The 14685-nt window shown below is 40.7% G+C and overlaps 1 protein-coding gene across 6 annotated transcripts in view; it reads left to right on the plus strand.

The window, feature by feature from the left end:
- The window catches only part of BEND7 (BEN domain containing 7), an 80177-nt gene that overhangs the window by 30741 nt on the left and 34751 nt on the right, over positions 1-14685 (plus strand). For all 6 annotated transcript variants that reach the window (XM_070428304.1, XM_070428308.1, XM_070428324.1 and 3 more), the window contains one exon: positions 11336-11561. In XM_070428304.1, coding sequence (XP_070284405.1) covers positions 11336-11561 — 226 coding nt within the window. The remainder of the gene's footprint in view (positions 1-11335; positions 11562-14685) is intronic.

Consider the following 14685-nt stretch of genomic DNA (forward strand, 5'->3'; position numbering starts at 1 on the left):
CACAGCCTATATGGGATTAGAATTTGGTCCTACCTTTTAAGTAAGAAGTAAATTGCTCTTTTTAAAAAGTGTTCTCTTTCACATTGCATAGGAAGACAGTTTGCTAGCATGTATCCATGTTGGGTCTTAATAAAGGGGGACAACAAAAATCATTTTGTGACTTTTTTAGAGTAGAAAATCATTCGAACTTTTATTCAATCCTTGGTGTCGAAGGTTTTTTGTTTTAATTTTTTATTTATGAACACATGCTATAATTGTTAAGAAGTTTTTCTAGACTAAAACTTAATTTTAAAATGTCATTAATGATGATAATGTTTTACTCTGGACCAGTCAGCTCCTTTGATTAGAGCATATTGTTTTGAAACTAAAGCTCTGGTCAAAACCCATGTGGATCACATATTTGGAAACAGAGGTACATTATTCCATAACACAAAATATATTCAATCATAAGAAGTTTTCTTAATACCTTTATTTTTTAGCCTTCTTTTCTGATAGGCTTTGATTTATCAAGAGCAATCATTTAAGTTGTATAAATCATCCCCTAATGCTAATAACTGAACCTTCCTTTTTAATTTTTATGCTCCAAATATACTTCAGAGATAAATTGAGGACTAGCTGATAAAGGCCTTATGTACATTAGTGAAATCGAGTTTTTATCTTTATCAGTATTATAATTTTATTTACATGCCAAATAAATATAATTTGCTTCTTATTTATAATTTTTTTTTTTGCTAACAAGAGAAATTAAATTTAATAATGCACATTTAGAATTGTCCATGAAGACTTAGGTGTTTATTACCTTGATGAAAGAATAACATACTTGTAAAGAAAAGCAAAATTATTTATATATACTAGAAGCCCGGTACATGAATTTGTGCACGGGTGGGGTCCCTCGGGGTGGCCTGTGGGGATCAGGCCAAAACCCACAGTCCAACGCCACCTACAGCTCCTACCTGCTCCTCCCACTCATCTCGGCCCTACTGCACCTGCCACAAGCTCACGCCCAATCAGTCCCAATCAGGAGAGGTTCGCACCGCAGCAACAGCACTCACCAGCCGTGAGCACTGCGTCTTGCGCTCTCCCGAGGGGAGTGGCTCTCCGACTTCCCCTGAGGGGTCCCGGATTGCGAGAGGGTGCAGGCCAGGCCAAGGGACCCCATCAGTGCACAATTGGGGCCAGGGGAGGATGCGGGAGGTTGGCCAGCCGGGGAGGGACCATGGGAGGACTTCAGGGCATGTCCAACCCATCTTGCTCAGACCCAATCAGCTGGATTCCAGCAGCAAGCTAACCTACCGGTCGGAGTGTCTGCCCCCTGGTGGTCAGTGCACATTATAGCGACTGGTCGACTCTCTGCCCATCTAGTGGTCAGTGCACGTCATAGCAAGTGGTTGAGCGGCCTTAGCATATCATTAGCATATTACACTTTGATTGGTTGAACAGTCGAGAGGTTACCGGACAACCAGACACTTAGCATATTAGGCTTTTATTATATAGGATATTATATTTATATATTTTAATATATAAATATATATAAAAAAAATATATATATATATATACTTTAGAGTCCCGGTGCACAACATTTGTGCATTGGGGGGGGGGGGGGGGCGCCTCAGCCCAGCCTGTGCCCTCTCACAATCCAGGACCCCTCGGGGGATGTCTGACTGCCAGCTGAGGCCCACTCCCCACCTAAGTCGGCAGGCAGACATCCCCCGAGGGGTCCTTAGCGCTGCCTCGGAGGCGGGAGGGGCTGCCGCCGCCACCGGTACACTCGCCTGCTGTGAGCCCGGCTTCTGGCTGAGCGGCGCTCCCCCTGTGGGAGCACACTGACCACCAGGGGGCAGCTCCTGCATTAAGCATCTGCCCCCCGGTGGTCAGTGCATGTCATAGTGACCAGTCATTCCGCCATTTGGTCAATTTGCATATTAGCTTTTTATTATATAGTATGGATATTACATTATCCAGCTGATAAGCCATTGTTCAACAGAAATGCACTGCACCTGTGCAATGAGTCCCATTGGTGGATAAAGAAATTCTGTCCATAGGTAGCGCTCAATGGCATTCATGGGGCTGGGCTGTACTTTGAAGTCCCTGGTGGAGGAGATTGACTCCCTTTGGTATTGGGACCATCAATGCTAAGGCATCCAAACTTAGTGCCTTTTAGTCTTATTATTTCTTAGCCATGAACCTTTTAAAATTTGGTGGAAGTCCAGAGGAAAAAACAAAATCTATAATAATCTTAAAGGAATCTTTCAATAAAACAGATTGGAGAAAATATAATTAGATATATATATATAAGTGGGTAGGAAATGTGTATTTGAAGGTGGACTCTGAAAAGTACCCAGCATTGGGAGAAGTAGATCCAAAGTTGTAGGATTGGGCAAGTGGTAGCAGATAATGATCTAAAAGTAGGGCAGGGCCAGATAGTGAAGGACATATAATGACTTGCCAATGCCCTTGGTCTTAATCTTATGGGCACTAGAGAACTATTGCAAGTTTCAAGTACAGAAATAATCATACCTGTGTTTTAGAATGGAAAGTGGAACAACGTTGTGGATGGAGAGAAGATACTAGACACAAAGAGACCAGAGGCAGATAATTACAGTCAGCCAGGCAAGATTGGGAGGGTCAGTACACAAGCAGTGAGCCTGAAGAGAAAACATGAGAGACATTTAGGAGGTACCCAACTTGGTAACTCAGTAGGAAGTAACCTCCAATTTCTATCTTGGAAAACTGGGTTGCTGACTAGATGGTCCTGATTTCTTTAACTGAGATAGGAAAAGAAAGCAGAAGCAGCCTTCAGCTCTGGATGGGAAGTAAAAGTTTGGAGCACAGGAGAAAGATTAGAGTTAGAAGCAATGAAATATGACACATAAAACCTATGCTTTATTACCTTTTTAAGTGTAAAAATACTGTACATTTTTAGAAATTCACAATGCATTAAGTTATCTTTTTTATGCTGTGACTTTTAGAGTCTCCAAAATACAAATTTGTATCTCTATGCACAAACACAAACCTAAGCACACATGTGGGGCCATAGATGGTTGCAGGTAGAACACTGATAATGATTATCTGTGTTCAAAGGTAGAAAAAACAGTGAGCTCTAATCACAGCCAACTGCAGTGTCAATGCCTCAGTCTTGGTAACACTAAATGATACAGATATGTGGGAAAATCCTATTGCTGTGCCTTGCATATAAAAGGTACTTAGTAAATGTTACTTAGTTTACAGGTGATGAAACATATGCATTTGCATTAAGCATAATATCCTATCTAATAAAGAGTGGATATGCTAATTGACCCTCACACCATTGCAAAGATGGCGGCGCCCACAGCCAATAAGGAGGGAATATGCTAATTGACTCCACACCCTCAAAGATGGCGGTGCCCACAGCCAATAAGGAGGGAATACGCTAATTGACTGCCACGCCCTCGAAGATGGCAGTGCCCACAGCCACAAGATGGCGGTGCCCAGTTCCCTCAGCCCCGCCAGGGCAGCAGGCATGCAGCAAGGCTGGGCCCGCCCCCAGGCGGGCCTGGCCGCTCCGCGTACCTGCCTCTGGAGACCCCCAGTCCCCTCAGCCCCCCACTTGCCCAGGGCCAGCCCGAGGTGCAGGCAAGCCTCAGATGTCGGCTGCCCAGCCACCCAGGGCCGCCCGAGGCTCAGGTAACCAGGGCTGGCCGAGGCTTGCGCTGCCAGCAGTGGCAGCAGCAGAGGTGTGATGGGGCATCGCCTTCCCCTGATCTCTGGGTTGCCTCCTGCCCGAGGGCTCCCGAACTGTGAGAGGGGGTAGGCCAGACTGGGGGACCCCCCCATCCAGTGCATAAATTTTCATGCACCGGGCCTCTAGTATAAAATAAACATGAAACTTTTAATTTAGGACTTGGCTTTAATTTAGAACCCTCCCCTCAATTTAACTCCCATTTTCTCTTCTTTCTTTGTTACCGCCCTCTCTCCCTACCCCCCAACCCCCAAAGGCCCCAGTATAATTTCAACAGTCCTTCCTTCTAGAACTTTGTATACTGGTTTGTAATATTTGTTTACTATCCTTTGCTAAATAATTTCTCACATTTCTTCCTTACTCTGAGGCATGATTATTATAGATAAGGACACTGTGTCATAAAGGACTTGAAGCACAAGTTCACACACCCAGAAGGGTGGAGCTGGTTCTCAAACCCAGGTCTGCAGTGAGCCCTTATCTGAGTGAGACTCAGGCATCTGTCCTAGCACATTTCTTGTACGTGCCCAACACTTAGTAGCTGTTCTCAGGATGATTGCTACACAAAGGGGAACTGGAATGTTAGACTACAACTGTGTATTCTCTTTACTTAGGAGTTTCTGGGTAGGAGAACTTAATGGTTAAGGGTACAGGCTCTGAGATCAGGCTACCTGGGCTAGAAGCTTAGCTGTGTGACCCTGAGCAAGCACACTTACCCTCGCCTTCCTCAGCTTTCACTCCATAAAATGGGGGTAGTGATAGTACTGACCTCTTAGAGTTGGCCTGTTGGGAGAGTTAAACGAAGTAATCTATGTAAAATTCTTTGAATAGTACTTGGTAAATTTCAAGCACCCAGTAAATACTGATTCTTTTTCAACTTTAGCAGTCCTAGCTAAGTATCTTTAGAGGGATGAATATAAATATTTGTTAAGTAAATTTATGTTTACATATAAATGAACAAATATACATGAACAAATTGTGTGTTTTTTTAAATGAGTGGCCAGAAATGTTTCTCTTTGGGGGCAGGATTATGTAATCCATATTAATTAGCACATTAAACAAAATTGAAACCTATATTACACCAACACAAAAGCAGAAACCCCAAACCAAATTTTAGATTTAAGTACAATATTATTTTTTGACACATGTACAACCCAATAATCTAGTGGTATTCAGACAAGACAGTTGTGACTTTTTCACAGTTCCTGTTTTTTCCTACTTAGTTGGATATATTGGTTTGTGATTTTTAGGGCAGATGTGCATGGCTCAGGTTTGTTTCATTGTTGTTGCTTCTTGTTTGGCTAGTTTTTTGGCTTCGGTGAAACACTAAGATCAGTTTTTTAAAATGCTTTTAAATGTTTTTTAGAATTTTTTTTCTATTTTTGTAATAACTATGAATATTTTCCAGCAAATCCTAAATTACACAAGAGGGTGCAGGCCAGGCTGAGGGACACACACCCCTCCCCCCCCACACCACCCCCCCTCACCCGTGCATGAATTTCGTGCACTGGGCCACTAATTATTAAATAATTTAAAATGCATTGGTGCTTTCAACAGAAGTGGCTTCTGAATTCAGAATGTGTTTTCTTAATTTCTTTTTAGCACAATAAATAAAGCAATTCACTGGGAGCTAGTAAAGCAAATCAACCAGGCAAGCTGTTTTTAAATTTATTCATTGACACATTGAATTAAGGCAGTATATGCTTGTTAGTGTAAGTTCCAGCCTAGACTGCCTAGGTTCAAATCCTTACCTCATTACATATTAGTTGAGTAATTTTAATAAGTAACCTAATGTCTCTAAACTTCAGTTTTTGCATCTGAAAGTTGGGGATAATAATAGTAGCCACTTCATAGGCTGAGAGTTAAGTTAGAAAACACATGGAATGTGTGTTACTAGGGCCTGGAATATAGTAAGTAGCAAATAGTAAGCCAGTCTGAAACGGGCTACCTGTTTTTTACATAGAGACACAAACTATTGTGTCTAATTTATTAATTTACAATTGAAAATCTGGGGCTGGTGCCCACTCTGAATATTCATACACTTCTTTTTACTCTTTTAACCTATGATCACATATAGCTTTTTACAATTTGGTATTGATAATCCTATATAATAAAGAGGTAATATGCAAATTACCTCACAAGATGGCTGCCTACGACCAGGCTGGCAGGGGCGTTAGTGAGGGACAACCAAACGACTGAACAAGCAGGCTGCGTGGGGCGACCAGGCCTGCAGGGGGGTTAGTTGGGGATGACCAAACAACTGAACAAGCAGGCTGCATGGGGCGACCAGGCTGGCAGGGGGTTTAGTGATGGAAGACCAAACGACTGAACAGCAGGCTGCGTGGGGCGACCAGGCCTGCAGGGGCATTAGTGAGAGACGACCAAACAACTGAACAAGCAGGCTGCATGGGGCGACCAGGCCTGCAGGGGGTTTAGTGAGGGAAGACCAAACGACTGAACAGCAGGCTGTGTGGGGCAACCAGGCCAGCGGGGGGGAAGGGGGGGCATAAGGGGTGACCAGGCCGGCAGGAGAGGCAGTTGGGGGTGACCAGGCTGGCAGGGGGGCCAGTTAGGGGCAACCAGGCCGGCAGAGGGGGGTAGTAAGAGGCAACCAGGCCAGCGGCGGGGGGCAGTAGGGGAGACCAGGCTGGCGGGGGTGGGGGGGGGGGGTTGTAGTTGGGGGCGATTAGGTGGCAGGGGGGACAGTGAGGGGTGACCAGGTCAGTGGGGGGGGGGGCAGTTAGGAGCGACCAGGCTGGCAGGGAGGGGGCAGTTGGGGACAACCTGGCTGGCAGCGGGGGGCAGTTAGGGGCAACCAGGCTGGCAGGGGGGACAGTTAGGGGTGATCAGGCTAGCACACAGAGGCAGTGAGGGGCAATCAGGCGGCACACAGAAACAGTTAGGGGCAACCAGGCAGGCAGGCAGGTGAGCGATTAGGAGCCAGCGGTCCAGGATTGTGAGAGGGGTGTCCTGGATTGGAGAGGGTGCAGGCTGGGCTGAGGGGGAGCCCTCCCCCCACCCCCCGCACAAATTTCGTGCACCAGGCCTCTAGTACCTTATATAAAAAGCCTGTATCAGAAATGTTCCCTCTGTGATTAATTTGTATCATTTCTTTCAAATTGTTTTACATATTTTTCTTTAGATTATACAGGGAAGTCACATGATATTCTCATAGGGACTTAAGGGGGAAAAAATTTAATTTACCTGCTTAGAGGATCTCTTATCCACAGTAGGTTTGGACCCAAACTACAGTTGCCAACCCCCAACACAGTAAAAAATCCACATGTAACTCTTGACTTCCCCAGATTGTAACTACACAGTTGTTTCTCAGTACCTGAGTGGGACTGGTTCCAGGACCCCCTGTGGATACCAAAACCCACAGATGCTCAAGTCCCCTATGTAAAATGGAAGAGAACAATACATGCGGTAACCTCTTCACATCCTGGGACTCCCACTATAGATCAAAAACAGTACATGGATTTATGAAAAAATCCGTGTGTAATTTGGCCCGCACAGTTTCAAACCCATGATATTCAAGGGTCATGGCGAACCTATGACACGCGTGTCAGAGGTGACACGCGAACTCATTTTTTTGGTTGATTTTTCTTTTTAAATGGCATTTAAATATATAAAATAAATATCGAAAATATAAATCTTTGTTTTACTATGGTTGCAAATATCAAAAAATTTCTATATGTGACATGTCACCAGAGTTAAGTTAGGGTTTTTCAAAACGCTGACGCGCTGAGCTCAAAAGGTTCGCCATCACTGGCTTACTTCTAAGCAGAGGGAGACCACAACCGAAATGGAAAGAGAAACCAGATAGCTAATGTTCACAAACCTGGGTCCAGGAACATTTTTAAGAGTCCTTATGACTACATGCAGTTTTTGCCTCCAGAACTTCACTCAGTGTAAGATGTAATGCCACTAGATAAGGAAAATTCAACATGTGATACATTGTTGTGCTGAGTGGCTGAGGTACATGGGATGCATGAAAATCCAAATTTAGAGTGGGAATTCAGACTCTTAGCTCTTAAAATAATGACTATAAGTGTTATAAATTATGCCCCACACTTTGGATGTCACCATTCAAAGTTTTAAGTATTCAATAGAATTTATTGAAACATATTACTTCAGTAATCAGTAGAGTCTGAAAATTGGTATGCTAACTATCTGTCTTCATCGGAGTATCAAATAGTGATTCTGTCCAAAGAAGTCTAGTTTTTAAAAGGATATTCATTTGGAATGCTGGTTTCTGTCATAGCCATGATTAGTAAGCAGAGAGATCTCATTTAAACTAGAGACAGTAAACAAAAAAGAGATTCAAAGATACAATTAAAGAGTTTAGCCTGTTTTTAAATATGTATACAAAGATGTGGGTCATTAGATGGTAGTAATCCACTGTGTGGTTATATTTATAAAATGGAGAAAATAAAAAGGTTTCTTGTGAAAATTTGAGATGATCTTTTCTTCGTTATCTCAGAAAGTGAAGCTATTTTTAAGAAATTGGTTTGCATTGTGTTGCGTTGTAGATATAATGTTAGTGCTCATTCACCACCAGCTAAGAAATCTGCATAAGAGAAAGGACCTGAAAATCAAGAAGAAGGCAGAGATTTGTCACCTCTACTCTGGCTGCTGCCTCAACTAATAAAACTGACTCCCTTACACAGGGTGCATAACTGGGCGAGTTCGTGTTCCTTGATCTGGAAAGAATGCTGGAAAAAAAAAAAACATTTTTCTGGCAATAGAAAGTGGAACAGGAAGCTTTGACAACTTCTGTTTTGGGATAGTGTCTCAGAAATCAAAATACTATTATGATCTCACAGGGAGTCTCTTGGCTCCATAGAAACTTCCAGATATTTAGAGTTAGGACTCACAGCAGATGGCAGAATCAGCAACTGCATCTCTGCCTCCTAAATCCTATATCCAGGGCCTGATGAAATGCTATCCTGTCCCTCCTGTACCCCGTCACTCCTCACCAGTCAAATGCTGCCGAATGCTCTGTACCTCTCTCGTACATAGCGCTTACCACTTTCTACTTTGCATGGTAGGTATTTGTGTGTGTGTCTCATCTGCTGAGTCCGACCTTAAACTCCTTACACATGGAGGGTGCTCAATAAATAGACACTGATTCAGGCAGGTCTGTGTTCTCTGGGTTCTCTGCTCTGAGTTAGCACAGGTACTTCTAGGAAAAGACTGGGGTACTGGACCACGACTCAAACTTTCAAACCCACGTCTTCATTTATACAGGGATAAAAAATTGCTAAATACCAGTCACATTGAATGAATTTCTACATAGCTTTTTGTGTGTTCTGACAAATATCTATAAGGCACTAACTGGGGGGTTGGCACTCTGAATACGAAAGAGTGCACAGTCTGATGAGAAACACAAACTCCCAACTAGATGAATGCAGTGTGGGAAGGGCCAGAAACGGAGCTCATAGGAAACACTGTAAGTGCGCGAAGAAGGGAGGGGCTAGTTCTGCCTGGCGGCTAGGAAACCAAGTCCTACCAGATGAGTCACGGAGGAGGTTCTGGGAGTCCCAGAGGTCAGGTGGCTGAGTGTTCAGAGCCTGTGATGGTTTCAGAGTTATGGGGATGAGACAAGTCGGCATCTTCCCATTCCCTCTCGCAAATTTAAGAGCGTCTGTTTCTCCCTAGACCCTCAAATAGTTGGGAGTAGTTATTTCTACAAAGTAGACAGGGATTCTTTTGTTTTCTTTTTTTCTTGGCTTTCAAATGATATGGAAGCACTTAGCAAAAATCTGCAATCAGTTCATTTAGAATTTAAGGTCTAAATGCAGCCATAGAATGTGCAAAATAAAATTCTGCTTATGAACAAAACTTCTTCTGAGATTATGGTGATAAAATTCTCTCTACCCTAATATTTCTACATTGAATCATTTGACAAATATGCTCCGGGTGCCTGGGGTGTGTCAGCTTCTGCTCTAGGAGTCGGGGTCCAGCCCCAGCTCCCATCTGCCTCCTCTGCCGACCTTTACCAGAAGCAAGATGCAAAAGTCGGGAAACAGTCTGACAGCACTGTTTTCATAGTGATATTTCCCAAGCATTCAGAGACCAAACGTTGAATGGCAGGGTGAAGCTGAGAAATGCGATGTCTTTCTGGACGACCTAGTCGGGAACTCCATTCGGGAGGGGCAGGGCCCAAACTCCTTCCCGCACCATCTGAGTAATTTAGCCCTTCTCTGCTCCCTCTGTACTCTGACCATGATGTGCTAGGCCTTTTGAAAAGCAATAGGACAAACAAAAATAATAATTCCTATTTTTCTCTCCAGGAGAAAAACTAATCCCAAATCCTCATGTTTCTAGTATGATTTAGAAAAATCTAAAGTAGTGCCAAGTTTGCAAAGTAATAAATATGATAACTGAGAATAAGCTTTTCTAATACATCTTAAGTGTGATTTCCTTCTGACCTTTTTTTAAATGAAAGCTTACCAGTTGCATTTCTTCATATTAAAGTTATTATTTTAAAGTCATGTTATGACCAACAGATTATGACTGAGTTTTTATCTATTAGACAAGAATTTATTGAGTGCTTACTATGTGCCAAGCCCTACAGATACAAAGTCGGAGTTCCAGGCACCAGGAAGGACCACAGTCTAGTAAATACTTTTAATACAGTGTAATAAATACAATTATATAAGCATGTCAGATCATTAGCGGTGACAAAGAACACACAGCCACCTCCTTGGGCAGGAAGGAGCTAGGAAAGGTTTTGAAAAGGAAATGATATGAACCGGGTGTGGAAAGATGAAAGGCGAGTTGTGAATATTCATGTCGTGGTGGCAGAGAATGTGTTATTAGTGTCTGAGCATATTCAGTAGAGTCTACGTTGAAAGGCACCTTACAGATCTTCCAGTCCAGTGCCCCAGTCACGAAATCCCTGACAGGGAAGCAATGTGACTGATGCATTCATTTTCCATTGATACTCTGGGTATAGCTTCACGTTCCTTCCAAAACTAGGGGTCGAGTAGACTTAAACTGCCTGGGGCACCTGTCTATCATTTACATTTATTTCATATATTAGTTTACGTGAGTTTTCATTGGAGAGAAATAACACTGTTCTGTAGCTAAAAACTACTGGCCTAGTACAAAGAGGATGGGACATGTGGGAGAGTCTCTTATTTGTGTCCTTAAGCAAATGAAATTCAATTGTTTCATGGAGGAGAAAGTGATCTGTCAACTGTAAGGCACTGAGTATATTTAAATTATTTTTAAGTCATTTGGGCCTGAGTTCCTTCATTTAAAAAATGAGGATGTTTCACCCGGAAGTCTCAAGTCCCCTATAGTTCTAGAATTATATGATTTGTGATTACCCAGCTTTCCCTTGGCTAAATCTAAAGACAAGAATGCTTTTTCAGTGTACTCCTTCCATTGCTTTTGACAAGACTTAACATTGAAATTAAAGCATCTTGTTTTGTGAATTATAACTAGGAATTGGTTTTGTAAATTGCAAATACACACAAAGCTGAGATGAGATTCTGTGGTTCATAGGCTGTGGACATTGTAATGGCTAGTAATGTTTATTTGTTGCACATATGCCCAAAGTCAAATGCTTCAAATCTTGCTTTTAATAAAATATTTATGTTCTTTTGGTAGCCAGAAGTGCAACTTGCTGAAGGCTTTGATGTGTTTATGCCTAAATCTCAGCTGGACTCTATATTGTCAAACTACACTCGCTCAGGAAGCCTTCTGTTTAGAAAACTGGTGTGTGCGTTTTTTGATGACAAGACTTTGGCTAACTCCTTACCCAATGGGAAGAGGAAAAGAGGACTCAATGACAACCGGAAAGGACTAGACCAAAATATTGTGGGTGCAATAAAAGGTTGGTCTGCATCATTTTATTTTATGGGTTCTTTGTTGAGCTTTGTTTCATTCCATAAAGATGCAGCTGAAATTATAGTAGACTAAGTGGAGGCTCATTTAATAGGCCGTTGGCAATTTACCCACTGGCATGGTTTTTGAGTGTGAGCTCTGTAACTCACCACTCTAAATACCACTAGAATTTGGTTATGTTCTAGTGATGTTCATCTGTTAAAATAACAGTTTAAGAACTAGTGTAATCTGGTGCAGAACTAAAAAGAAGTTGATTCTTAATCGATTTTTAAAATGAAGATATTTTTCCTCTCAGTAATTTCTAACTAAGAACTTCATCAAATTTCAACTTAAGTTTTTAATTGTAAATAAGAATAAAGCTATGATGTTTTTTTGAAAATAAAGTAAAACAGTTGTCTCCAAAGGTCAGAAGTTGCTTTTAGAAGATCATTGCTTCCAAAGACATTTTAAATGTAAATGAATCCACTGTGAAACCAAACCCTGTGCATCTCTACACACTCCTGGTCTCCTCTGCTCTCCTGGCTTTGTGACATGGAGCCATGCCAGGTACATGCAAAGAAGACCATGGGTGTCTTCCCGTCAGCCCCTGTGAACATGTGTATGAATCCCACAGCATTACAATAGCCATGTAGGTGCCTGTATGAGTCGATACTCATTTATATCCAGATCCATAGCCTAGACCTATTTCTTAATTTTAAAATGTTCTTGCTTAGGGCTCTGATAAATGTTATTTTAGGTAATAGAAGTACATAAGTGTTATTTTTTAAAGGAATGTAAATGAATTCTCAACTGTAAACACAACTACAATGAAAATGAAATTGTGCATCAGGCCTTAATGATTACTAGAATCACTGTAAGAACTTACTTACAGTTCCTGTAGGAACTGTATCAGTTCCTACATTTTTGGCTTGTGGACTGGGACTGGATGCAGAGGCCCTTTCCTCCCCACCCCTGGACCCGTTATTCTGCAAAATGAGCAAATTAATTTAATAGTACTTAAGGATACTTGGAAACCTACAATGAACTTCACAAAGTAATATGATTTTTAAATGGAGTCAGCAAGTTCCAGACACCTTTTGTTCATGGCCAGAAGGACAAAAGCCTTCATAACAGAAAATTTTTCATTCTCCAACAGAATTTTTTTCACTTAAAAGTGATAGTTGAGTTGTACTAAGTAAGAAAAACCACAGAGATATCACAATTGGTGTCATTTCTGAAAAGAGGGATTCGGCCTGAAGTGACACTAAAAAGATTGTAGGTTTTGGGAATGGTCAGTGGTGACCAGGACTTGAGGAGGTGAAGATTTAATGTGGCTGCGGGAGACGGGAAGGTCAAGTCTGGTGCTGCTTTTCATTGCTGAAGCTTTGAAACACACTGAAACAGAGCCAGGATTTGTGTTAATTTTCTTTTTTGGGGGGACAGTATATTAAGATTATGAAAGTGTTTGGAAATTGGGGAAACATAAATGACCATGTTCCAATTTAACAATAGAAGAGTTACCCTAATAATAGATGGTGATGAAATTTATCATTACAAGTAGACTAGAATGGGTTTATACTACTGTTTTCAAGCTAACTGGACATCACACAGTAGTTTAAAATGTGTATTATAAACAGAAATAGAGAAGATGCCTTAATTTTCTTCACAGCCCTACTCTTTAGCTGGAAATAAATATGGCAATGAGGTTTCTGCTCCCTTTGCATAATAAAAGTTATTCAAATCAAAGAACTTAAAGTTTCTATACACTTCTTATATTACTGAATTAAATCTGCATTCAAATTCTTTTAGAACAACAAAATAACTATGAAATAGGTAGAAATCTACCCATAAGCTACCAACAACCTAAGTCAACAAATATTGTATATTCACTTGTTTCCTTGCAGTGTTTATTCAGAAACATTTTTCTTTTGTTTTTTTCCTGATTACAAAAATAATACATGCTTGTAAAAATTCCAAACCGTAAAAAAGGTATGGAAAGCTGAAAGGCCTCCATAATTTCACCCTGCAGAGGTTACTGTGTACTTTCCTACAATCTTTATTTAAAGTATGAATGCACTATAGTTTGTCTTTCTTATAAGAACATTCTCTTTGTACTTACTGGTCAGCATTCTCACCTGATTGATTCTGATCATTTCCTGTAAGTATCTTGAGGACAAGTTTTGTCTTAAATATTTTTTATTACTTGTAGCACTTTACTGAGGTTTGTACAGAGTAGGGTTTCTGAAAATACACATTGGGTGAGTGGATAGAAAGGATTTTATTTTTCATCTTGACTTTAGCCTAAATTTATTGACCTATTGGGTCTAGCACTCAACATGTATCTTTATGTCTTCTCACAACTCATTTGTAATGATCAACATTAAAACATTGTTATAAATTTCTACCAGTTAATAAATTGTCATGAAAGCAAAAAAAAATAGAAACCAAAATTAAATATATATTTTAATACATTTCTCTTAATTCCCTAATACTTTTTTCCTTTGCATATTATACTTTAAAAGTTTATTAACCTACATATTGTAATATAAAGTGATTTTTGGAAGTAGCTATTAATTGAAGGTCTTTTAGAATAATTATATTCAGTTTTTCTTGCTATTAGTAAGGGAAAAAGAAAAATTTATTTCCCTAACCCAGGTCTTTTGAACCTGAGCAAACTGGGAAAGTGAAAAATCATTTCTTTATGCATAACAGTGACAAGGCTACTTGTGTTACTACTGCTGTCTACCACAGACTTTGAAAAGATTTTGCAAATATTATTCAGTCTTCCTTTCTCTGTCTTTTGAGATAATGCACCATACTGTATTAATGTGAAATGTTCTACAACCTAGGAATATACGAAGACTGGTAGATTTTATAAAATCTGAGAAGTAAAAATAACAGTGGAGTCTGGGTTTTGTTTCAAAGTGATTAGGGTGGCTAAGATAGCAATGGGAAAAGAAGTGAATAGAAACCTCTAAAATGCTTATAAATAGGAACAGAAATGGACTGAAAAAGAAAAGAATTTATTATGTAATAAATACAGAGCTCTCTGTAGTGATAATTAAAATCCCCATGACAGTATCTTGAAAATAAAATAGAATCCTCTTTGTAGAGATCACATATTTTCACATAGT

The sequence above is a fragment of the Myotis yumanensis genome, unplaced genomic scaffold, assembly GCF_028538775.1.
Source record: "Myotis yumanensis isolate MYYU_CA2020_CCGP unplaced genomic scaffold, mMyoYum1.0.hap1 SCAF_1, whole genome shotgun sequence".
Classification (NCBI taxonomy): Eukaryota; Metazoa; Chordata; class Mammalia; order Chiroptera; family Vespertilionidae; genus Myotis; species Myotis yumanensis.